Below are 26536 nucleotides of genomic sequence, written 5' to 3' on the forward strand. Positions count from 1 at the left end.
CATTTGCTAGATTTTTTAGGAGCTAGGCTTTACTGTCCACTGGAGTATATTCACCCTTCCACTGGAGTATAACTTCTACTGGTAGAAAAGGGAATGTTTAAGTATACCGCTTCTAATCTTTGGCAGCTGCTTCTTAGATTTATATAAAAATAATTATTCCTAAGGAAGGGTGTTTGAAAACTCTCTGTAAACAACACTGACATTGCTGAGAATGCGACGTGGTTCATGGCTCTCTGGAGATGGATGGGTACTTCCTCGTGGCACCTCAGAACCCCTCTTTGCTTTTTGTGACTGATCCACTTCGCCTGGGGGCTTTCACAGAACCATGCAGCTGAAGACCTAATAAACAGAGATCACGTACAACTTTAAGACTTCTGGAAGGTATTAAAACTCAGTACCAAATACATCTCCTCTAGCTTAAAGTTAAAATGCTGCCTTTTTTTTTTTTGGCTTTTTATTTTAATACGTGGCTATCCACTGCATTATATGTAGCTTAAGCAAGTTTGAGATGAGTGACTGGCCTTCCAAAAGGGGCAAAGTTTATGCTTTCATAGTTGCTGCATTGCAGGGAACTACTGTATTTCTTGATAACTCATGAAGTGTTCAAATCTACAGACTTCTGCTGCTGATACAATTTTTTATTTTTTTTTTGGCTAATACAGCAGTTGTAAAACTCATCTTACATTTAAAGATACTGGGTTGGGTGTTTGTTTTTTTTTCTTTCGGAGGGGAGCAGGTATTTACTTTAATTTCAGTAGGAACACTCCTTTCTTTTTGAAAAAAAAGTTACTTCAGTTTAGTGCCTTTGTTAAAATCAAATTGTCTCTTGTACCACTTATATTAGTGGTAGTAGGCCATTCTGCTATTAAACAAGCTAAAAAGGCCCCTCCTGTCCTCTACTGATCAGCCATGTACTTGCTACCTTGACCTTGGCAGCTTCCATTTGCTTTCGCATCTTCAGTCCTGTCTTGTTAGTGTATTTTTATGTGGGAAATTCTCACAACTCCATAAGGAATCCCAAAACACTGTGATGAAAGGAATCCACTGTAACTTGTCTTGACAGACCTTTCGGAAAGTGCATCTAATCCCCTGCTCTGTGCCACCCCCTCCAGGTGGAGGTGATACCTACTATCAATACAAAGTTAACAGAAAGTGCTCAAGGTGAACTCAGGTGGGAGTTCAGAAAAGCTCTTACAGGGCACAAAAGTTAACTTCTGCTCTGCCATAATCTCTGAAATAACTCACTTTCAACTGACCAGATTCGCCCTTGTGTGTGCCATGAGGTGAAAAACTTAAATCTCTGAAGGTCAAGTTGAAATAAGTAAGGTTCACTAGTCTACCGTAACACTTGTGTACACACATGCACCTTTGTCTTGTAGCTTCCTACTATTAAAAAAGAATCACGACCGTGGTTGTGACTGTGTAGCTATTCTGCAGCACATATGAAGACTATTTTCAAAGTGTATTAACCGTAAACAATTCAAGGAGATGACTTTGCAGTGAAGGAAGGGAAACCGAAGGGAAAAGTACGCATTACATTCACAACACAAATGCCTTCCTGCTGCCTTGATACTTTGATCAATTAAAAATAAGTAATTTTAGATGAGATTAATTTTAGGTTATGCCAAGTAACTCCATGAAGTTCATCCAAGTGTTACAAATAAAGAGTAGAAGCATACTCTGATTTCAGAGTATGCATGTGAATTGTACTGGTACAGTTACTGGCTTTAAAATATACTTTTGAGTTGATCTAGTGCAATTCTAGTACAATCTCTTCCAAATACAGTGCAAATAAGTTTCTTTTGGACATAATGCAATTTCTTTCAGTTGTATAGTTGAGCAGAAGAAAAAATCCTTGGAGAAAAAGTAGTTGTTGCTAGTTCTGTTTAAATCGGCAAGTCCTCCTCTTAACTTTGACATGAGAGGCATTGGGCCTGATTAAATTAAGCTTCCTTAAATGATTTAACATACTAGGTGGCAATAAAATAAAAAAACAACCACACCACTAAACACACTCTCTATGCAAGTATAAAACTTGTATAATGGAAAATTTAAAGCATGAAATAGACCTTTGAAAAACCTCCTCAATGTAATCACATATGTAGGAAATGCATCCCTGTCCCAAAAGCTTACCTCTTGGCTTGATCTTACTGCATTCTGTGACTGATAAGCATACCTGAACCTGTTGATCCTCTGCTTGTCCGAGATCGGTTTCTATAATCAATAACAGTGCAAGAACGGCGGTGCAGTGGATCTGGCTGAAAAGACAGTTCAAGTTATTTATGTTTGCATGAAAAATTTTAAACATCAAGATTAAAATGGAACTACAGACTACTTAAACATACATGTTTCCTAATTCTTAAGATGATGTAAAGGTCTAACTAGAGCTTTAACAAATTTAAGGAGGATTAAATCAACTTTAGGAATAGAAAATATACTTTTATAACACCTCTTACTTAGAATGATCACTGGGCCAGTTAATGGCGTTCTCACCACTTCTGGAAATCGTTCTGTTTCAAAACAGATTTTAGAAAGTTTGTACATTCCTAACTGCTAAGTCAAGGATGTTGAAATTAAACACAGAAACCAAACTAGCAGCTTTTTAAAAGCTATTGTTGAAATTATAGCTTTTAAGGCTTAGATAAAAATACCTTGTTAGCTAAGCAAGATATAGCAGTAGAGTAGGTGTTTCAATAAATTAAACCAAGAGCATCTGGCACTGAAACAGACTGGACATTAGCAGCACAGCCAACTTGTGCAAGAAAGCAATGAAGATGATCCTACCCTTGCCTTTCCAAATATAGCTGTAGGAATGACTTCATAATGTCTATGTGATGCTTTAAAGCATCTGCTCCTGCCCCGCAGCTCTTCTTAAGCCTTCACAGAAGATGTGAGATCACCAGTGCAGATAACTGATTGAATGTTAACGCCTAAGGTAATACTTAGCTTTCTCCACAAGCACCTCAATCTTGTGTTTTTCAACTTGTGACACTCGGTAGGTAATTGGCATTGACTGTCAAAGCACCTTAATCAGTAACTAAGGATGATGTGGCATAATTTGCCATGCTTTACCAAGAACGTGCTGGTTGTGTTAGGCTTGGAGAAATGATCAGGTAAGAAAAGCCCCTCCTGTAGCTGCTGGTGGGTATCTTCTTGTGTTGTTACGCTGTGAGCTCGACTTGAGTTCCCTCGAGATTTCTGCATTGAAGAATAACACAGTTATGACTTTTTCTTATTGCAGCAGTACATTTAAAATAACTAGCCTAGGAATTAAAGCTAATTTTCCAAGTCAATCATTCTACACCTAGTTATGGGGAGGAAAAACATTCTAGCATTAATTGGAATTAAAGCATTCGATTCTGGGTGAGGCTGTTAGTCAAAATTGCTATGGCATTTTTTGTGCATCTATTTCAGTTGCTGTCACTTACAAGGTAACAAATAAACTGGAACCCTTGGGTTTGGAAATTTGATCAGCAGCAATTACAATTTTAGACGATTCACTAATAAAATTAAATGATTGTGCATATTACCGTTTGCCTCTGGGACCCAGCAGCGCTCACGTGCTCTGCCACACTGGTGGTACCAATAGGTGGTAGGAGGTTATTTCGGCTTAGCGGCAGTGGGGAGGGTGAGGTCAGCTGCTCATGTGCAGTCAGGCTGAAATGCACCAGTGAGAACAGAAAAAACACGCAGTTTAAAAGTTTGGCATTGTGTAAACATATAATATCCTCAGTTTGTTTGGCATTATGTAGACAATGTTAAAACCGAGAACAAGGGCTGCAGAATTTTGCTACAAGATCCTGCTGTTAGGGCTGACTATTGGAGACCATATTTAAAAGAGGAGTTCTGCAGCGGGCGAAGTTTTCAGAATGTTTAATATTAAGTATGTAGGCAAAGTAAGTCTGAGCATGAGTACCCCAGCAGAAATCCTGGTAATGGGTGTATATAAAGCTAGTTGGTGGTTAAAATGTACCTCATCCAGTGCATTTTGAAGGAGTGTGCTGTGCAGCTGGTATTGCAGAATAAAGCTGTGTGTACATAAAGGTGTCTTCATGAGCAGTTGCTATACAACAGTGGAATCTTGTCTGCCCGTTCCCAGACACGGCATTATTTTCTGCTCTTTGTTCATATCCTTTAGGATGAAGTACTGCTTATCACTAACTACAGCCTAGCAATTGAAGATAAACATTGAGCCTAGAAAACAGCAGCGGGCCATATTTTAAGCAGAGCAAGAAAAAAAAGCTACATAATGCAAATGCATATTGCAGCTCTTTCACTTGTAGTAAATGTCAAATAAAACATCTGGGGGTAAAACAAGGCTTCTACTTTCTCCATATTTTATTTGAGTATCGCAAGGAACCAGGCCCAAGAGGCTTTTAGAAGCCTTCTAAAGGGAGCTAAAGCAATCTAATCGCCCAAAATACAAGATGAATTAAGCCTTAGCCACAGGAGGCATGTAAAAGAATATGTAGTCTATTTTCTAGATACAGCCTTTTCATATGAAAGCCTTTTTCATGTGAAAGGTGTCTGTATATCACTGTATGTTTGAGAAGCGCTAGAAATGATCAAAAGGCTCTATGCATGTTCTGGATTTGACTGAAGGAAGGATGCTCGGTAAGAATACATTAGAAAAGCTTCAAACCATAATCACCATTTTAAAGAAGACTTTCCTAGTGCTGTCTACATACGCTTAAATATATATGCTAATATAATAAAGGAGAGATGTTAACAATTGTTAAATTGATTGAAGGAAAGGGAACAGAAGCATAGAAGAGTGTAGGAACATCAGCTGCAAACAGACAAGGAACAAATCTCTAAACAGGACATGACAAAAATAACAGGCTAGATGAGTTTACAGGTAAACCACAAAACTAAAAGGAAATTTTCATCAAATTTACAAAACCTGGGGAATACGGTATTTTAAACCCCGCATTGTTTCCTAATATCCTGTAGTCCCTGTAAATGACCAAATTCAACCACATCATTATACCAATCAAAATGAACACATTCCAGACATGATTGCAGGTCAGTAAGAGCCCTTTGGTTATCTTCAGTCATACCGGTAACAGGTTATCTAAGATGGGCATCTTCTTTACAGCCCAGTCTGGGCGAGGGTAGCAACGGGCAGTTGATCACCAAAAACTGTGGACTTCTAAGTTCATCTTGAAAATAGGCTACAGAAAAAGAAAGCTGACGTTGAGAAAGAGTTGAAGTTGACCAACTTCAACAACTCAGCTTCCTCAGGGGAGACTGTGCTTTAATGGGCAATTAATTTCTTTAATACAATAATTTGCGTTCTTTCTATTCAACTGAATGCTCTTTGTATAAGCTGCGTTCTCTAAATACAGTAACTTGCAGTAAGAAACTGGTTTTGAAACGTACAATCGAGTTGCCCTGAAGACATCGTCCATGGACCCTGGGGTCCCAGTACGAGAGTGGCTCGTGTCGATGGGATGCAGGGTACGTGGTGGTGGGTTTCGCCTTCTTGTGGAACGTGACAGGGGTGATATGCTGAGCTCTAGAGCACGATTTGGCCACACTCTGGTAGAGAGGACAGAGCTGGAGCCTGGCTGTTTGTCATCCAGATCCCTAACAAAAGAATCACAAAACCAAGAGAGATATCATCAATATGACTGATAGCCACCCTGTAACCAAAGTACTACTCTACATGAACCTCATTTTTTACATAATAAATTAGAAAGGATAGGGGATGGAAAAGAAAAAAGAATCCTATTTTTATTTTCTTTTACTGAACTACAAACTTTCTGATTGAAGATTCCAGTATAAGAGTCACAGAACAAATGAAAAAAACCCCACATGTAAACATGTAAACACCAGTTTTCACACCCATAGTTTAGATCTAACACAAGTCCACTTCTTAGAAGTGAGCAAATCAGTTTCTTTATCCAATTCTGAGCTTCACCTCTTTTCAGGATGTCAGCTAGTGCCAACAGTAACACCACAGCTGTTCACTAAGTGGTAAACCAGCAGCAAGCAAACAGAAAACCTGTACTAGAGGCATACTGTTTCATAGAGGATAAACAAACAAACAAGGAAGCAGGTAAATAATTGAGCACTGCTTTCTCCAGTGTAGAAAATTATCTCACAGTGTTTTGGGTTGAATCCCTCTCACTGTGAGAGTGCTCTACTTTACAACTGATGATCTACAGTTCTTACAGTGTTTTCTCTATTACAGGCAGATTCCTTTGCTGTAGCTGGATCCCATGTATCACCATCAAGCCATTTAGATTATGTTGAGAGACGCTACTTGACTCTTGAGAGAGATTTACCTGAAAGTTTAAAACATAAATAAGTAATTACTGTTTGGCAGACATACACACATATTTAAAGATTTTGTCCTTGTAAGTAATTTAGGAGGAAAGAAATTAATTTCTTCCATGACATCCAGAGATATACTCTATTATATTATTTCCTGCTCTAAGACAGGCATCTTAGCATTCCATTTTCCTTGCAAATGGTGATGCTTAGAAAGTGTATCCTACCATGCTGTGTCATACTTCATGTTTTCCAACTGAGCTTCTCATTTGCATGACAGGATCTTCCACCAATGGCTATAACCTGAAGCTTTACAAAACTAATTTTCAGTGTATGTTGACGTTTTATGTCAAGAACAGAACTGCAAACTCCCTTCCTGGAATACAGACTGATCTGGAAAACCAACAAATTCCACCCACCGTAACGACAGCAAATAGAAAATACCAGAGCTTTAATCTCTCCAGCATACATACTTGAGGTGTTTTTCTCCTCTTTTTGCTTTTGCGGCCACATCTGGGTTTTGGGCACTACACATACAGTACACATGAGGAAGGGGCAGGGGGTAGAAATAAAGGAGAAAGAAATAAAAAGAAATAAGAAGGAAAGAGTTTAATTAAAATGGAATAAACAAATTAAGACTTTGGTGTTCACCACTCCAGGAGCAGATCATCTAAAGCAGATTATATAGTCAAATTCAGCGTCTGAGGAAAAAAAACCTGTTTTACAACAGCACTGAGATTTGTCCTCTATTGCCTGATGAGTTAACTACAGATAAGCTAGTAGAGAATGGGAACTCACGCATGCAAACCTCGATCTCACAATTTAGTTCAAACTTCATAAAAATGTAGAGCTACATCATTAATGAACAGTCACCACACGGTTGTCCAATTAATATATAAAATATTAAGTTTTTAAAGAAAAAAGTAGGAATTAAAACTTGCAACTGAGGAATAACGGAACTTAAGTGTTGGAAAGGACAGTCAGCATTCATAGAAAATCCAAACTAGTTATGTATCTAAACAGTTCCCTGATGTAGTCGAATCTGTTTGCTTAGGTAGCGTCGTATTGATTCGTCCCTACACAAACCAGATGGCTAAAAATACTTACCAGATTTGATGTCACCGGGGGCATTTTAGGTTGTGGCACACGAGGTAACAACACTGGCAGAGGATCAAACTGCAAAGGGCTTTCGGCATCTGCTCTGATTGCTTCTACCGTTATGATATTTTTCTCATCATCTATGCAACGCAACAGAGAATTCCTGTCAATACAGACTACTGGCATTGCTAGTTGTGGACAGTACTAGAAATCCAAATTTTTTTAAAGAGAGTCCTCGTAGATGTTCTATTAAATCTTTTGAAAGCATGTCTCATGCTGCTAGCCAAATGAATAACCTTTTTCCACCCCCTCGAAGAGACTATTCCCAAATACATCTCTTTCTCATTGCATCCTTGCAAAATTAAGTAACTGAAACCCCCTTTTGAATCTTCAGTTTAACAGTGATCCTTACCAGAGGCTGACCCTTCCCAGTGTCTGCAGATTAATTCCTCCATGCAGCCTAGGACTTCACTCCACACATCATTAAACACAAACGTGAGCACAGAATCCTTCATGCAGGAATACGGAGAGAGAGGAGGAAACCCCAATGTCCGTCTACCAGAGGACAGTCCCATTTTCCTCTCATGCAACTCCTCCTCCCTGCAAAAAAGTAAACATTACCTGTACCATAAACACATTATCTTTGTCTCCTATATTTTGTTGCATTTATTTAATAGGATTAAAACATCAGCTAAGGAGAAATGGAAGGGAGAAAATAATACTGATGCAAGCGCATTTAATACTTCTATCATTATTTTACAGAGACAGCAATATTGTTTGCCACAGCAATGTCTCTCTGGCCTGGTCAAAGCAAGCCACCTACCAATTTGAATCTCATGGTCCATGCAGCTAAGTGCCTGTATTTATTAAAACCAATTACGTAGTTAGTAACTGACAGTACCATCCAGAGTCCTTGCTCAGGCCATATGTTCATATTGTTGGGTTGAATAAAGTAAAGGCGCAAAAAGAATCCTCTTTGTCACCTTTAATCTTTTCTTCTTAAGATAAAAATAGCGTCAATTATTTCTTGGCAAGCATCAAATCCACTCTAATTCTTATATTACCACTGAAAATCTGGAAAGGTGTAATTCCACCCAAAATGTAGTACCAAACCAAAGCAGCACGCTGCTAGTGTATAACAAACAACAATGAATTCGACTTAGTATAAAAAATAAATGGCATTTAAACAAGTTTTATTAACTATGCCAATAAATAGCACGCTCTTAGTTATGATGCAATGAACTGTTTAAACCAGGCGCAAAAATGGCTGGTATGAAAAATTACAAAAAACTCAGAAAAATAATTTAGCAAAATTAATTTTTCTAGGAAATGGATTGGGAGGATTCCCAGTGCCCTAGCAACCTCAGGCCTTTGAAAGTTCTTTAGAGAAAAGGTATATTAAAAAAAGCCATTCATCAAATACTTTATCAGCTAACATCAAAACCAAATATGTGTATCTTAACAGCAGGAATTCCAGGACGCTGATACTAGTTGCTGTCTTAATATTCAATACCTACACGTCTCTGTGGTCAAACGCTAAATATTCCTCCATGACGCCTTCAGAGACAATTATTCCATCTTCACCTTCGTCACTCTCTGGAGAACACAAGGTCGGAGACTTGGAACGGTCAGCCTTTTTGTGAACGGGAGTAACAGAAAGAGGTACCTTCTTGCCAAAAACACTAAATCTGAACAGGTGACAGGTTGCAGAAAGCAGAAATGAAAATAACTTGTTATTCCACTTCAAATAGCAGCATTTTGTCAACTGAGAGACAACATGGAAGTTAGGGCCAAGCAGTAGGGAGGCCAATGAATTGTGCATGTTTTTACTAAACTCTTCATTTGGATATTTTTAATTCTTGCTAAGGAACTTGAAACTTCAGAAAAAAAAATCAAAGCTATTAAAAAACATTCTAAAACACTAAATAATAAAAGTAGTACTAATGTAGTGCTGGGTATTTTTGAAGTTCTACACAAATTTAACAGATGATTAACAGCAGCACCATCTACAATACATACATATTCTTAAGAACTCAGCAGCAGCAAAGGTATTTCTATTTACTGACAGGTTTACTGTAGTTAGCAACAAGCACAGATACATAGTCTTGCTATTCTGAATGCACTACTTCTAGTTAAAAAGGGGAAAAAAAAAAAAATAAAGCATGCTGCATTCAGAAGTCAGCCTAATAGAAAGGAGTTAGGCTTCACGCTTTCAGAAGCCTGTCGCTGCAGTCCACCGAGAAAAAAATTACCTTCCCACCGTGGTGCGGTCTGGGTTATCCGCTTCATACTTACTCGTTAGAATCTTCTTCTCGTAGTGAACTTACATCTGAGGAACCCAAACTGCCAGAAGGTGAACTCGAATACCATCCATACCCTTCATCTGTGGGGATCACTATCTGCTTCCCCACAACCCTGCCACGGCAACAGCAAAGGATAAATACATCACGAAATGTCGAAAGTAAGATTATTGAAGTGTGTAAGAATACACAGCAGCAAATCCTAAACGTTCTATAGGGAAGCTGTGCAGTTTTCTTGGTGATAGTTTAACGTGGTTTCAGGTGTTTTCCCTAGTACAGATTGCTTCAAGTCAGGTAAATACACTAAGAAAATTATGCTTGTTTTTTTTTATGCTCTGCTAATTGTAGGACTTCTGAATATGGACAAAACTATTCCAATACGCGTCATGAAGATTTAAAATTTAAGTTTCCAGATAGCCATAAGGACTGCTGAGCTAGAGCAGGAAGATTTTAAAATTATTTTAATCGCCTGGCTTTTAGCGATACCATACACCTTTTCTAAGAGAATTTTGCTATCTTAAAGCCAAGTCAGTTGCAAACAGCAATAAACCTCTGGTAAAGAACCACAGGTAAGGTAAACAGCAATAAACCACTAGTAAAGAACCACAGGTAAGAATGTTTATTATTAATGTCATTATTAACGACAACGGCAGGCAGACTACCAGAGTGATCTTTATCTACGATATGATTGCCTAAAACCACCCTGCTACTAATGTTTGAAAAGCAACTGTTTCCATCCCTACCCTTTTATAACTCTGTGATGGTACCAGCATTAAGCTAGTAATAAAATACCTGAGATGTTTAATCTATTAATAAAATACCTGAAATGAGGAAAGTTGGCTGTCCACTGGTGGCATTCTTCCCGCAGTCCCTCAACATGCACATTTTCTTTCTGCTCATAGAGAAGCTCATCAATTTGTCTGAACATTTGCTCAACTCGTTGTGTGGCAGCTTTATCGAATTCCTAAAAAGGGAAGTTATTCAATAAATACCTAGTGAACAGCATTCAGAGGGGTTTTTAATTGTTTTTTTTTTACATAATCGAAAAAGACAACTATTTGTTTAAAGCTGATTTAACCAATTCTATTTCTTTTGCATACGAAGACATTAACTTTAAATCATTTGCCCCCCAGAGATGACACAGACTGCTGTTAGGACTGATGGTAGCTACATAAAAAACTTACGTTGACACAACAGATAAACTATTAAAACATTTTGAAATATCTGTATTAGGATATTAAGTTAAAGACATAGTAATTTACATAGAAGAAATCAGAAGAGGAAGGATAAAATTCAACGATATTTTAATGAAGTGGAAAACTTGTTGCTTGCAATGTCCATAGACAAGAGCAAAACAGAAAGCAATGCAGACTGGTGTGAAACACTGTGGAAGTGAGGGACGCTTAGGACCTTTGTTACATGTTCTCGTGTAGCTGGAAAATGGGGTCGGTTCTTGGGTAATTTAAATATAAACAGTTCCATCTCACCTCCAAGAAAGCAATAGCACGCTTTGTTTTGGTAGACGGGGAATAAAACAAATATTTCTAAATTAAAATAGTGTTTTAGGGGCTCACTGTAATTTGAGAAACTTACGGGTATGCAGAAGTTTGACAAACTCACATCAAGTATCTGAAAGTCATCCACTCATATTTGAGATTCCACAATAACAGCATTTATTATGCTGTATAGATACACTCATGCATTAAATGATTTGCATTTCCCAAGTTTTAGATGGAAATACAGAATATTAACTGAATAATAGGAGCCTAATATGATCAATCTGAGAGAAAGGACAGATGCGGAAGAGGTAAAAAAGATGTTCTTTCTATAACCACTATTGTGATGTACCGACAGATCCAATCCTGGTTTTTATCCTGAAACGTATCTGCAATGGTATTTCAAACGTCTTTCTATTCCACGTGCTACGCTATGCTTGGATGATTACATTCTACTCACATCATAGCCCCAAGAGAAGACTGAGCTGTCTTCAGTGGAGGCATCGGCATGACTCTGGCTAGCAGACCATGAATTCCCATCATCAGCTGGAGAAATCGAATGGTAATCTGATTCCTTCCAGACTTCAGACTCCCTGAAATGCACATGTTGAGGAAAAAAAGGAAGAAAAAAAACACCAACGATACACAAAAACAAAAAAAGTGGGTAAGTAAACTTTTCTTTTTGTAGAAAAAGGCACAGATATATCAGAAGAGGTCTCAGCACTCAGATATATCAGAAGAGGTCTCAGCACTCAGATATATCAGAAGAGGTCACAGCACTGAGTTTTCATAGGGTAAATATTTACTTCACAGACATTTAAGCAGAAGCCATAGTACACAAGTAATTATAACAAATGTAACTCCCAATAATCTCAATGATACAGGAAGTCTAGAGGTCAAAAACATAGATTTACCAAAAGTTATCTTAGTTAAGACACGGACTACTTTTAGTCCCGGTTCTACACCGCTCGAATTATTTTTCTTTTCTTCTTTTGTTTCTGCCATGAAATTAAATGACCTGGGCTACTTGCAAGCTGGGAACAGAACAAATCTACACACTTTTTATTATTTCCAAAATAGGAAGGATGTGTTCTGCAATGCTACGGATGGGACGTAAAGCTTCAGCCTGCCAACTTCTGTAAAGGTGCCTGGTTTTGCCATTGTCTCCGGAAAAACAATCATTTTATGTTTTGATGGGTACCTTGAGCTCTTGCTGGGACTTTTGGCTGTGGGAGTGTCTGGGCACACCTCAGCCTGTGGTTCTGGCAGTGGATGATGCCGCAGGGCATGTCTTGGAAGTCCTTGTCTGAAACAAGAAGAGAAACTTTACATTACTTATACAGATAAACACCTCACCTACAGAGTTCCTGAGCTTTACAGGGAGGGGTTTATTCTGCTTTTCAAGGAATGCACTAATTGCATACCAGAGCTCATTTATTATTATTCGAAGGCTAATTCTTGTTAACCAAAGGTTTAGAACGAAGGTATCAAAGCCAACTGTAGGCTAAACACGGAGCTAAAGGTCTTTGCTTAGAAATCAAGAAATTAGAAAAAAAGAAATCAGCGCCATCCCTTAAACTTAAAATGTCATTGTGAATTGGGCTACAGCTCTCCAAAACCAGATATTACGTTGCTGTCCCTGTAAATAGCCAGATGGAACAAGAGTGGCCACCAAACCAAGCAGTGGCAAGCTAGCAGAAACAGCTTTTGCTAGTTTTTGGTTGGTGGTTTGGTTTTTTTTTTAAAGTTTAGATGTCTGGGGAAGAGGGACAAGAAAAGTCACAGTAGCTTGAGACAGAGAGAGGTATCAATGCACGAACCAAAACGAGCTACCTACCAAAACTGAGGTATCTGTTTAAACCTCTTGCCTCCTCCCCCCCCCCCCCGAAAAAGCATCAGGGGCAAAAAAAAACATGCAAAACCAGGGATTTCCACACGTTCTGTCACACCCGTATTTTTCAATCGGCGGGCCCACGCGCTGCCCGCGGCTGTACACCCGGGACCGTGGCTGCCCTCCCCCCGGCCGCCTCCCCAGGCCCCAACAGCACCGGGCCCGCCAGCCCCGGCCTGCGGCCCGGCGGTAACCGGGGCCTCTCAGAGCGCGGCGTTCGGGCTGAGGAGGGGAGCGGGGACCGGGACGGCGGGACCGGGACGGCGGGACTGGGGGAGGAGTAAGAAGAGGCGGCGGCGGCGACTCACGTCTCCAGAGCGCCGGGGGGCACCGGCTTCCGCGCGTATCGCGAGATCATCCTCAGCTCCGCCACGGGCCCGACGCCGCTGCCGCCATGACGGCTCCCCGCCCCCGGGGAGGCGGAGCGCCGCCGCCTGCCTCGGCCCGGCCCGGCCCGGCGCCATGGAGGGGCTCGGGCGGGCGGTGCTGGCGGAGGACGCCGTGCGCTACCGCCTCTTCGCGGCGGCGGGAGCGGGCGGCGAGGCGCTGCTGCGGCGCTGCGCCGAGGCCATTGTGGTGAGGTTGGCGCCGCTGCTCTCCGCCTACATCTGGCAGCGGCAGCCATTCCGCCTGCGCTGCGTGCCGGCGCGGGGTGAGCTCTGAGGGGGGAGCCCGGCGGGGCGGGAAGCCGGGCGGCGTGAGGGGGAGGAGCGGGGAGCCGGTCCGTGTGAGGGGGAGCCCGACGGGGCGGGAAGCCGGGCGGCGTGAGAGGGGAGCCCAGCGGCGTAAGTTGAGGCTGGGCGAGAAGCGAGTCCGTGTGAGGGGGGAGCCCGGCGGGCCCGTTGAGCCGTTCCCCTTCTCTCCCGTCCAGGTGACACCCCGGCGCACATCGGCGGCACGACGCTATTCGGGGACAACGTGGAGGATGAGTGGTTCATCGTCTACCTGGTCCGGGAGATCACCAGGGAATTCCCGGGTCTGGCGGCCAGGTAACGGGCACCGCTGAGGGCGGCGGCGGTTGGGGCCGGGGGACGAAGGGGCGGCAGCGACTTCCCTGGTAGGGGCTGGTGGAAGGCCCTGTCTTAATGTAAAAAAGAAAAATAAATAAAACTACGTAGACTTGTGTTTAGAAGCATGAGTTATCATGCTGTGTGAGACTTTGCCTGATAAGAAGCCAATTTCTCCTTGGCCAGGATTGATGACAACGATGGGGAGTTTCTCTTGATAGAAGCAGCTGATTTTCTCCCAAAGTGGCTGAATCCTGAGAATAGTGACAACAGGGTGAGTAAAACTTATGTACCAGTTGGCAAGTGGCTCACAGTAGCCTTTAACTTACCAGTTGGTGTTTTCTCTTGCGCTTCTATCTAGCCAAGTGGTGTGGCTGCCACTGAAAATCCCTTGCTAATGAAGAAACTCCTGGTCAGGGCCCAAGACTTGTTTTAATTAACAGTGTGTTTTTTTCAGCGTGGTCTGGTTTTAATGAGTTCCTTTATGCTTGCTGTGGATGAGAGACTTAACCACTGGATACTTCTGATAACTCAATTCCACTCTGCGTGCGCTTGCAGAATGCTATGTACAGTGAGTGTGTCCTGCAAAACTGCTGTAGGGATATCTGGAAATTGTCGCAGATATCAAGTGGTTCTAGAATTGGTTTGTTGATGGAAGAAAGAGAAAGTTTTTAGACTAATATGTTCTTATACTAATGGCATATGGAGACTACAGACTTGCCTGCTAGGCTGTGAGTCTGTGGCATTCAACTAAACCTGACTCTTGCACATAAATCGTTCTCTGAGAGTTGTTCTATAATGCAGGGTTGACTGAACTTTTTAGAACTTGCTACTGGTGGTGGCAAATGTGAAGGCCATGAAGCTGTTTTGCTGTCTGTAAAATCAGTAAGTTTGGCCAGCTTTCTGTTTTGTAGGTTCCTGGGGTACAAGGAGAGCTTGGATGACGTGGGAACTGTGGAATGTATATGGCAGTGTAGTCCAAACATACCATACTGCTCTCCTCGGGAGCACTCTTGGATCCACCTGAGCTTTCTAGCTCTGCTGTAGCCACTTTGATTTTTTTCTGCTGTATTCTCAAGTGCTCGGGCACAAGGGTCTGGTGGCCTCAGACTGGGGAACCCTCAAGACTGGAGAATTGCTGATTCTACAAGGAAACAGACTGGGTCTGGTGTAGATAAATTAATAAGCAGACTCCTTCACCTGGAGCCTACAGCCAGATCACCTCGCTGTGAATGATTGTTAGTAGTTATGTCACTTGAGTTTCTTGGCAGTGAATTTAAATGGAAAGAACTTACTCTTTCACTAGCAAAGATTTGTTTAATTTTTTTTTTCCTACCCCAAGAATTAAAAGGGGTGGAACACAACACAAAAATTAATTGCAAACCTGTGTCTGGACTATCAGTGCCGTATTTTTCTTCCGTTTGAGGGAATGGATGGAATTGAGGGAGTTGTTAACATTACATTCAGTTCTTTTCTTAGGATCAGGAACCAACAGAGGTCATGTGTAGCACCTGAAATAATGCTTTTTAGTCCCTGTCCTACTCTTCAGCAGCTAAGTTATGCTCTCTGATTCTCCTGAAGCAAATCTCTAGTTGAGAAGAAACTTTTGGTATTACTGTTATTAAGGAAACAAGATATATTTGACCAAACTTGTTGCAGTTAAAATAGGGGTTTTTATTTACTGGTTGGATCATGGTCTCTGGCATCTGTATTTACCTCATCTCCCATTTAAAAATAATTGTGCTGTGTCTTGTATTATTTCTCTGTTTGTACTTCAGTATTCTCTGTGTTTAAACAAATGCATTTGTATATGAAATTAAATTTCCCATTGCTTAGTGTGGGGCTGTTCTTATCCTGTCTGATGAGAATGTTACCATCTGGCAGGTGTTCTTCTACAAAGGAGAATTGCACATCATTCCCCTGTCAGAGACTGATGAGCAGGAGTGCGACCTATCTGCTGCCAGTCCAACAATCTCGCAGGCGTTAACGCTGTTATCCAGCCGTTCGGAGGAGTTCCTGGCTGCAGAACCCATTAGAGCAGCAGTGAATAAACGCATCAGTGGGTATGTGGGTGTCTTATTTTGGTCTTCTGCAAGAGTACGTTTTAGTTCTGGGCTGTCTGGGGTACTTTCTTGCATTCAATCATTTTACTGTTAGATGTGATAAAGTTGCTTCCTTTTCAGAAACCACCAGTTAGAGGGTTTTCTGTGGCATTCTTCCAAAGAGGAGGACCTGTAGGCTGTACTGTGATCTGGGGGCTCTGAAAATGATTCACTGCTATGATGCCACACCTGACAATGACAAGAGTTATTCTTCCTTCACATCCTTGTACTGAAAAATCTGAAAGTTCTGTGAGCGTTTAGCAGCCCTTTGCGGGGGGGATAAAGAGGATTGCGATCTAAAATGTAGCACCAGCATGCTTTTCAGAGCGTCATCTTGTCACTGGTGTGTGCCTAATTTTTTGCAAGGATTTGACAGTGTGATCCAGATGACTTCTACGCTCGCTGCAGTGAAGGGTACTGTACAGTTAATTGTGTTAGTCAAGTTCATAGTGATTCATTTTACCGAAGTAGGGATTAAATTTTTATTAGCCATGTATATTTATATATGTGTATATATATACAGACATCCCAGGTGTTAGGTAGCTGAGTTTTAACTTTACTCTAGAATAACGTTCTGCCACTTGGCCCATAATACAGATGAATATTAAAGTGAAAATGGGAATAATAATAATTAAAAAGAAGTGGTTTGGGGCTTGCAAGACACTTGATACACTACGTTTCTATTGTATGATACAGGTATCCTGAGAAAATTCAGGCCTCGTTTCACCGAGCCCACTGCTACCTTCCGGCAGGCATTGTGGCAGTGCTGAGGCAGCGCCCTTCGTTGGTGGCTCCAGCGGTCCAGGCCTTTTACCTGCGAGATCCTGTAGATTTACGAGCATGTCGCTCTTTTCAAACTTTCCCTCCAGACGAGCGTGTGATGACTGTAGTAAGTGATCCTGCAGATGCAACTTGTCATTTAATTAGGTTTTGTAATTGACAGAGGTTCTGTGGTCAAGTGATTATAAATACGTGTATTTAATTTTTTTAAAATAGCGTATTTTCTGATTTATTTAATTTTTTGATGCTAGACATGAATTTCAAGTTCATTACATTAATAGTTTTTCTGCCTTGGCTAGACTTTGAAATGGCTAATCATGAGATAAGTGTTTCTGAAATCAGAATTTACTGCTAATAGTTCCTCTGCTGAAATGCTTGCTAAGTAAATTGATCTAGTTCTGTGATCAGAGCAGTTTGACAGCACTGCTGGCCAACATAAGGGGTATGGTAACTACTCTATAACGTAACTACCCCTAGCTGTTTGTTCCCAGGCTTCTCACCACCTCAGCTGTGCTTACACAGCTCTGTGAAAGCTATTTGATGAAGTGTTTTATGAGCATTGTCCAAGCAGTGTTGTATCTGATATGTTTGCATTACAGACTTATACACCTAAACTCCTGAAAAATAAGCTTTGGAGTCAAGTTTTAGACTTCTAGACTGTTTTTGAAGTCTCAGCTTTGATTTTGTTAATTGAAAAGAGCCCTTTTATTTTTAAAAATATATCTTGTTGGCATGAATGCTGAGGATTTTTTAAATGTATTTAGACTGAATGAAGTTCATGTTTGTTTGCAGATATCAACTTGGAATATAATTTGTAAGATCTGAAAAGCAACATGTCTTAGGCCAATGTATCTAAGATGTATTTTGAATACAATCTCAGGTATTGTTTGTAATGTGGGTGCTTTAAAACAAAATTCAGATGAGGCTGGTGGAAATTTGATGCCTGTACACAACACAGTCAGACTGCAGTGAGTGTTTTTATTTCGCTCTGGCTTTTTCAGGTTACTTTTACAAAGTGTTTGTATGCACAACTGGTGCAACAGAAGTTTGTTCCAGACAGACGCAGTGGGTACACGCTCTCCCTCCCATCTCACCCTCAGTACAAAGCTTATGAACTGGGCATGAAACTGGTAATTATTTTTTTTTATGCGATTTCGTACATAGTCTGTTTCGTTTGCTTGTTTATAGATGTCCAAGAAATTACCCTCTGCTTGTAAATTGCCTACTTGTACAGAAGAATGCAAGCGAATTCACAGTTACCATTTTCCTGGAAGTACAGTATCGTGGGAGTTCTCTTTCACAGAATAGAGCACTCTTGTACTTCCACCCCTAGAAACTACCCCAGCCAGGATTTACATGTGTGTAGTACCATAGCTGAACTGGTATCAAACCCAATTAATTTTCCCTTAATATGGAAAATAGTTTCCATCTAAGGATAGATGAGGTGTATTTTAGCCTCAGTCTGAAGCAGCACATCCTGTCATGTTCTAAGTTGCTGTTTATGGCCTTTGTGCACAGAGACATTTCTGTGGACTAAATTCACCTTTCAGTTTAGAGTTCTGCATAAGTGTGCATCAAAACTACAAATGCCATGCCTCAGGCACCAGACTGCATGACCCTGTCCTGCACATCTAATTTGGCACTGGACATGTAGAGCTTTTTATGATGCATCTTTGCTGCACAGAGCAATCCAGAACTTAAACTGCCTATACATCACAGTTAACCATGATCGTAGGCAACATCTGAGATGTGGGCAGGGAGGATTTGGCTGTTTGAAGGGCAGAAAGGGTGTTGGGCGCAGCATGCCTTGGGACATTGCTGCAAGTAGAAATGCAGGGTCTGAGTTTTCTCTTCTGAAATTTCCTCTCCGGAAACTTCTGCCTCAGTACAGCTGGTTTGCATCCACAAAATGCGTAGGGCAAGCAAGTTTGCAGATCAGCACAGATTTGAAGTACAGGTAAAGTCTTCATGCTTATGTGAGGAGTAGCTTGTGCGTTATAGACCTGTCTTCTAGGTTGCTTTGCAGTGGCTTGGCCATGTAGGCAAACTTTGCAAAGACAAAACGGTCTATTATTCCTATAGAAAGCCAGATTTCAACTTCCAAAACAAGATACTGCTACTTGACATATAACTGGGATTGGCACCTACTTCTCAAATGGCGGCATCAGGAGCTCGATGGTAGTGAGTTATTTATGCAGTGATTTAAAGGTGCACTTGATAACTTCTTGTTGTTGCATGTCTTATACAGGCTCACGGCTTTGAAATTTTGTGCTCCAAGTGCAGCAAAGTATCTCCTGATTCCAAGAGAAATGTGTTAAGTGGTCCCCTGTGGGAGAGATTCCTCAGCAGCCTGAAGGAAAAACATTATTTCAAGGTGAAGTAGTGTGTGTGCGCATGCGTGTCTCTTAATATTCCAGGAAAAACATGTTTTAGCTCTTGAACTTGGGTATGTAGTTATAGCAGGGCAAGAAATTTAATGCTTCCGTGTATGGAAAAATGAATTAATGTCTTTAAAAGGAGGTACGTGCAGTGTGTTCTCCTTTGAAATTAATTAATTTCTTTTGGAAATTAAAAAGGAAAGAGCAGGATTTGGGCATAAATTCATTCATCTAAAGAAAGGGGAAACACACTTGAATAAAGGAAGCCACTGTATGGTTGTGTGTCAGTATAATAACTGTTTTACATTTCATTTACATACCTCTAGAGTTAAATATTCTTAAAGATCTATACTTAACACCCATGGCCCATGTAAGTGTATTTTTTGTTTGTGTGGGTTTTGTGGGTTTGGGGTTTGTGTTTTTTGTTTTTTGCGTTTTTTTTTTTTAAAGATGCCTTTGACTACTTATTTGAAATTTATAAATTGGACATAAATTGACTACTTATTTGAAGGTTATAAAATTGGACAACTCTATCTAAATGCTTAGGTTAAGTAGGAAAAGGGGAATATTCTTACAGTACTGCAGTGCCACTTCTGTGCATAATTCCTAAACACCAAGAGATTTATTCACAATTCCTGTACAATCGTAACCTGGGCGTGGTAAATTAACCCTGTTGTGGGAATCATAGTATTGTCTTTGATTTTAGCGTACACCACATGATATTGCAGCATATGTTTTTAATTCATACCTGACTGTGAAAGCACCTTATGCCCATTCCCTATATTCTGTTCCAAGTATATACTGCGAGTCAGTGTCACTTTGATTTTCTCAGCAGTAAATTTCTGCGTGACAAATAGTCATCATTATGAAGCTTGACTGTGAAAAGGAAGGGGAGGGAGAACTGTTTAGATTCATATTTGTGATTTGCGTTAAATAGGGAGAAATGGAAGGATCTGCTAAGTATTTGGAACTGTTGCATAAGGCAGAAGATTACTTCCAGCAGTCTGTTACCAAGCCAGAAAGGTAAGAGCTACTTGAAATTCAGGAGTAACCGTACACAGTACCTATGAGTACTTTAACTAAGCTTTTTTAAACACTTGTTACAAAATCATCAACCCTTTTCTCCATTGTACGCTTAACATAGGTGCTGTGGCTAGGACATATGGGTATTAATTCCTCTAGGATACTCTCTGCTAGTAGAAGTTACTGCTTGAGTAACTATTTATCTTGGTTTTGTAAAATGCTAAGCTGTTCCAAGTGGGTTAAGAGGTGACCGAGAAGCGTAATTTCGTTGGTTGGCTATAGGAAGTGCTTAAAAGTTTCATTGAAAAGCAATCCCAGTGAATAACAAATACAGAATAATCTGTCTCCTTTACTCAAGACAGGCAGCTGGCTGTAGATTTCTCCAAAAGATCAAATCCAAAAAATAAATCATTACAAAAATATCTGAGGGTTTGCCAGCTCATAATATCTTGACTGTTAGTTGCTTGAAGTTCCACTCTGTGCTGTTTGGGATCTGGCAATCCTAATGTTTACCAAGTCAAAATGGATATAAAGAACAAAGGAAATATGAGAAATGGGCTTTGGAGCCATCAACAAGGAATTACGCTAATTGACTGTGTCTTGTTTTGGCTAATAATGTCTGTGTAGTATTCTGGTACTTCCCCAAAGTACACTTATCTTTTTTTATGTATTTGCACAGAAGGAATAACGAGGAATTTGAGTGAAAACCTGCATTTAGAGTGTGAAATGCCATTTGCATTGTAATGCTAGTAAAAATCTGTTTCAGTAAAACTGAAATTTTTTCTTCCAGCTCTGTTGAAGCGAACCCAGGTGATGAAATCTTGACATTGCTACAGACAACAACCATTGATTTGAAGGAATTAGAGAGAGAAGCAGCCTGTCTTCCTCCAGAGGATGGTGAGCAGGATGGAGGGATGGACTCGTCCTATCACAAATTATTTTTTGTGGAGTGAGAACGTTGATAGTACTGTACCAGTAATTGTATCTACTTAGTTTGTCTGCTATCCTGTGACTGCTAGACGTGTTATTCATGGGCCATCATTTAAGATTGAGGCAATCAGTTCATTTGTATAAGCTACAAAGCTTGGGGCTGTGAATTGGCAAGATATGCTATCCGTTTTCTGATTTGATACCACTAGATCAGTAACATTGTGCACACTTACATCATATCGAGCACTTTGTGTCAACTGTCTACCAGACAGAAAGTATTTAAACATTTTATAATCATGAACCAATTCCAGTACTGACAATCCGAAGTTAATTACTATCTGGTCTACTCTGATGGCCAATATAAGACCAGCATAAACTCTATGTATTATTTTTTTTCCACTTATTTGATAGAAAAGTAGTTGTTGCCAATGTACAGCACAGGTCACATCTGTATTTCTGGATGATGCAGTAGCACATAATTCCAGCATTCAGTGTTAATGGTCATAGTCCAAGGTTAGATTTGCTCTCCCTTTATAGCGTAAGCCTTTTCTTCCTTCATTTAGTGGCAGAAGGATTATCTGTGACCAGAACAATATCTGGTAGTCTGAAGCTGCATATAAAGCAGAGTTTTAAAGTAGTAAAACAAAATATGAACTACTCTTCTCAGCCTCTCGCTGCCTTATACCCTGCGTTATCCAGTATCAGCAGGAAAACTTAATAGCGCAAAAATAAGCTACCAAATGCTGTCAGTACTCTCAGCTGTCTGGATGGGGCCTTGTGCAGACAGACTTGTGCAGAGTTACAAGTATGTCCTATATTCTTTCAGATGACAGCTGGCTGGAGATTACACCAGATGATCTGGATCAGATGCTGAAGGAAGGAAGAAATGAGTCCCCTCCTTCCTCAAATGAGGAAGAGCAGAAATATGACTTGGAAGCAGTTGCTGAAAGCGTGAAGGCTTTTGTATCCAAAGTCTCAACACATGAAGGAGCAGAAATGCCATGGTATAGTAATATTTTTAAGTTTGGTGTCTGGTGTAGAATGTGTTTTCATTCTGCTGCAGCCCTTTGGTTGATTCTGTAATGCAGAGAATCATAGTTAGAAAACATTCTACTTAGCAGAGGCCTGGAAAAAACCCATCTTAGTAGTGAATAAGAATTGCTTTTAAACCAACTCGGTGACCATTCTGACAGTGGTGCAGGAAAAAATGCTGGAAGTTGTGCTGTTTTCCAGCTCTCTTAGTTGGGTTTTGTGTTTTTTAAATATTTTTTTAACCCTTTTAAGTTGAAGGATTACTGTTGTTTATTACCATAGTTCTTAGCACTGCCGTTAAAATGTACATTTTAAGTTCACTCGTGCTGAAATTTTTCTACCATGAAGGACTAACTATTCAGACTGCTAAGATGCTTCTGATGAGGCTGTGCAGAAATAAAAATGAAACTTAAGTTGAGGGAATCTGTCTCTGAATTAAGACTGTTGATTTTTCTGGTACAGCTGTATTTAGATTTCCTGTAGGTTAGTATTTTGAAGATGCTGGGCCTGGTTTAGCACCACTGAGGTACATACTGTACACCTAGAAGCAGGAGAAAAGAATGACTGTGGATCCCTCTCATTGTTCCCAACGGTGGCAGAAAAGTGCTAACTGAAGATGCTTTACTATTTAGACAACAGCAGAATGCCACTAGATTAAGAAAGCGTGTGTGCAAATATTGTGTGGACAGGCCTTTAATTTTAAAAAACAAGGAGTTAGGTAGTAGCATTTTGTCCAGGTTCTTTTTCATAGCTTTAATATTGAGAAAATAATGCTGTGTAAGAAGTACCAAGCGTATAAGGGTCGTCTTAATTTATGCTCTTAGCTGTTTGGTCCTTTTTAATTAGTGTCAATGCCAGTATTATAATGTAGGTTTTTACAGGGGATTTAAATTAAAAAAAAACACACACAAAAAAACAGCAAAACAAAACCCCAAATGACAAAAAAAAAAAAAAAAAAAAAAAGGCAAACCACTGAGCCTTATGAGAGACCAGAATGAAACCTTTAGAGTTCTCTTCTAGGCAGGAGACCTCAGACCTCAGAGATTCTGCACTTTTTACATCTGTGTCTAAGGAGTAACACCACCACTTTGTTCCAGCAGGATTCAGGCATGCTTATTTTACTTGCCTTCAGTACAATTTTTGTTTCACCATGACAAACAATTAAAGTTGTTGGTTTTCTTTTCACCTTCCTGCCAGGAGCTGTTCCACTTGCTGTCTCATTTCTAATTCATCCCGGCCTCAAGACTTCTAAGCGCTTCCGAGACCATCAGTTCAAATGTCTCAACTCTCATCTAGGCTTGACAGAAGTCAGTCTGCCATATGGTTGATGCCTGTGTCAGGCGTATGCAAGCATAAAAGCTTTAGTTATTTAAAAATATTTTTATTTTTCAGGTCATCTGATGAATCCCATGTTACCTTTGATGTAGATTCTTTCACAAAAGCGTTAGACAGAATTTTAGGTGAGGTTGCTTCTTTGTTTCTTTTGTCAGAATATCTCATGGTTATTTGGCTTCCCTGGGTTTTCTGAGGACCCATGGGCACTGTGCTGATTTGTTTGCTATCTGTACTGACACAAAGTAATACCTAGGGGCCGATTCAGAAGAGCTGGATTCTGATGATCTGGATGAAGAGCAGGAGTTTGACTTCTCAGATGAGGATGATGAAGGTTTAGATGCTGAAAATCAAAGGGAAGACGAGAACATATCGCCTAATGAGCTTATAGGCAGTCTCAAGTCATATATGAATGAGATGGACCGTGAACTGGCACAGACCAATGTTGGTAAAAGTTTCACCACCCGAAAGAAAGGGGTGAGTATGCCTTGAGTTCAAGTTTGTAGCACAATAGTTTTGAGAGCTTTAGTAGGAAAGAGAAAGTATGCTGAAACTGGTCATTCTGAGTAACATGGTCTAAAACTTTTGTCTTCTGATTGTGTGCTATCTAATTATTAAAAAAAAATAAATCCCACATGGAAGCAAAATGTGCTGCAGTTGCACCATGGTATATTTTTTGGAAAAAAAACCCAACCAACTAACAAAAAACTTAGCTAAGCTTTAACATGCATTTCCAAGACTTAGTTTCATTTCCCTGTTTGAGTAGTAAAGCAAGTGGCTGCAGCTTGACTTTCCTGATTCCTGTAGTAGATTAGTCCCATAGGAAGCTGAGCCAGGACTCGGTTAACCCTCTCTGTCCTTCTCTTGAAACTTAGTCTTTGTAATGAAAGTGATGATTTTTAACTGACATGAGCATCTGGTGACTAAATTCCTCTCTGTCAAGACAGTGTGGAAGGTACTGAACTTTGGCTGCAGAACTGTTTCCTTGTTTCTTTTCTCTCGTGGTTTGCCTTTTTCGTATTTTTTTTTTTTTTAAAAACCTGTTTATACAATTTGATAAAACTTTCTCTTTATACTTACTCTAGGCAAGTTCTGTTAACGCAGCCACGTCTCAAAGTGCTGGCCCTGATTCTGGAGCTGAAGAGACCGAGTTGACTCCGGTTGATGTGGATATGAACCTAGTAGCTAACCTGCTTGAGTCCTATAGCGCTCAGTCTGGACTGGCAGGACCCACCTCCAACATTTTACAGAGCATGGGAGTGTATTTACCTGAAAATGCAGATCGTACTGGCTGCAATAAGGGAGCAACAGGATAACAGACTGTGTTAATTCAGAAGACGTGGCTGATTGAGAAAATGGAGCACAGAAAGACTAGCAGTATTTGGAAGAAGAGACGAAAGGTTTGAATTTAAAGCATTTTATGCATTAGTTACATGTGACTTTAAAGGTGCAAAGTGAATTTACTTGCAAAAGCCGTCTGTTTGGATACTATCTTGGATAGAAATTGGATTTTTGCAGTGCTAACATGTTTTCAGAAAATTGAAAAGTGATGTTGTGACTTGAGTGAAACTTTTATAATAAAACCTATTTTCAGTTTTTCAAATGAATGGTCCAATTTGCTGTATTTCTAAAATGTCCTTTTACCCATTAGTAGGTGGTTTCAGTATCTGGAAAGCAGTTTGTGTTCTGAAAATGCTGCTGCCTTCAGGGGAAGTGGAGGAATACTGTATTACAGAAACAGTGCTCTCTTGTGGATTTGGGAATGCTGGTTAAATGTTCAGCAGGCACTTAATCACTCTTCCAAAAGTACAATGCTTCATTGTAAGAACCTCTGATAATTACTTTAAGAATCTGTTCTTTATTAACTAGGAGGATTTGAAGAGTAATTGGATTGATACGTAAATATTGGCTATAAGTATTTTTTTAATTTATTTAAATAAAACCATAAATACAACTTGATTACTGAAGACGGGTCGTTTGGTTTTTTTCTGTGAAGGTATGCATAACTTCCTCAGTGCAGTATCGGAAGTTCTTGGAGTTAAAGCATTTTCGTAATTGGGCATTTTTTGAGTTCCGTTATTGCTGAATGTTGGTATCATGCCAACAGTAGCTGTATGTGAGCCTAGTCTGAACAGTTTTGTTTTGTTTTACAGTGAAAAACATAGCTAGAAGGCATTCAGCATGTTGCTTTCACATGGAATGAAAAATCTATTCTATATATGAAGAGTTTCTTAGTATCTTACTCTTAAGATACTAAGAGTATCTTAGTTTTAACAAGATAAATTTGAAATAAAATATGTAGAAATCCTTGATTTACAGACAGCAAGAACACAGTCCTGCCAGATCTGAATCGATTTCTAGGTTTTTATGAGTCTTTTCTTCATTTTTATTTCCACACAACAATTAATCAAGTGTCTTAGCTGGTAGAAGAGGAGCTCGTTGGTTGAGTTTTTGTTGTTGTTGTTGTTTGGTTTTTTTAAAACATATTCAGAAAAATAGTATTCAATGATACAAAAGTGTGATTGATCCTGAAGGCATACCTAATTTCTTTTAAAGGACTGAATAATAATTATTATTGTTGATGTTGTTATTTTTAGTCTTCACACTAATAATACTTAATAATTAGTACTATTAGTCTGTTTTTGTTAGGAGTCCATTTAGTGGAAGTCTTTGTTTAATTTTTCTGTGTGTTAAGTGTTGGCATTATTTTAACTGACAAAGCAGAATGTAGCAAAAGTTATTTCCATGTAGGACTTGGACACTTGTTGGATGGTGAGTTTTGGTGTCTGGCTGCCCATGCCAACTGAGTTTGACCAGTGCGTAGAAAATTCTTTGGAAGTCACACATTAGCATAGTTTCATTGAAATTGATGAGACCTTGACAATGTACAA

The 26536-nt window shown here is 39.9% G+C and overlaps 2 protein-coding genes across 2 annotated transcripts; one reads left to right on the top strand and one right to left on the bottom strand.

Moving 5' to 3' along the window:
* Nucleotides 1–177: 177 nt before the first annotated feature.
* On the bottom strand, nucleotides 178–13253 carry FAM149B1 (family with sequence similarity 149 member B1). The gene is made up of 15 exons (XM_074592250.1): nucleotides 13120–13253; nucleotides 12372–12476; nucleotides 11631–11763; nucleotides 10496–10638; nucleotides 9670–9789; nucleotides 8892–9062; nucleotides 7787–7974; nucleotides 7384–7514; nucleotides 6750–6803; nucleotides 6178–6290; nucleotides 5383–5589; nucleotides 3531–3657; nucleotides 3073–3198; nucleotides 2177–2258; nucleotides 178–339 (listed from the first exon to the last, which is right to left on the bottom strand). Exons 4-15 carry the CDS (start codon nucleotides 10600–10602, stop codon nucleotides 266–268), a joined length of 1500 nt encoding a protein of 499 aa, XP_074448351.1. The 5' UTR covers nucleotides 10603–10638; nucleotides 11631–11763; nucleotides 12372–12476; nucleotides 13120–13253; the 3' UTR covers nucleotides 178–265.
* A 221-nt stretch (nucleotides 13254–13474) lies between these two features.
* ECD (ecdysoneless cell cycle regulator) lies at nucleotides 13475–25612 on the top strand. The gene is made up of 13 exons (XM_074592248.1): nucleotides 13475–13713; nucleotides 13933–14050; nucleotides 14255–14342; nucleotides 15953–16131; nucleotides 16867–17059; nucleotides 17952–18080; nucleotides 19199–19324; nucleotides 20266–20351; nucleotides 21142–21248; nucleotides 22108–22285; nucleotides 23706–23773; nucleotides 23902–24122; nucleotides 24731–25612. The coding sequence occupies exons 1-13, from the start codon at nucleotides 13524–13526 to the stop codon at nucleotides 24959–24961; spliced, it is 1914 nt and encodes a 637-aa protein (XP_074448349.1). The 5' UTR covers nucleotides 13475–13523; the 3' UTR covers nucleotides 24962–25612.
* Nucleotides 25613–26536: the final 924 nt, after the last annotated feature.

Source organism: Larus michahellis, chromosome 6 (assembly GCF_964199755.1).
Source record: "Larus michahellis chromosome 6, bLarMic1.1, whole genome shotgun sequence".
In the NCBI taxonomy this organism is placed as follows: Eukaryota; Metazoa; Chordata; class Aves; order Charadriiformes; family Laridae; genus Larus; species Larus michahellis.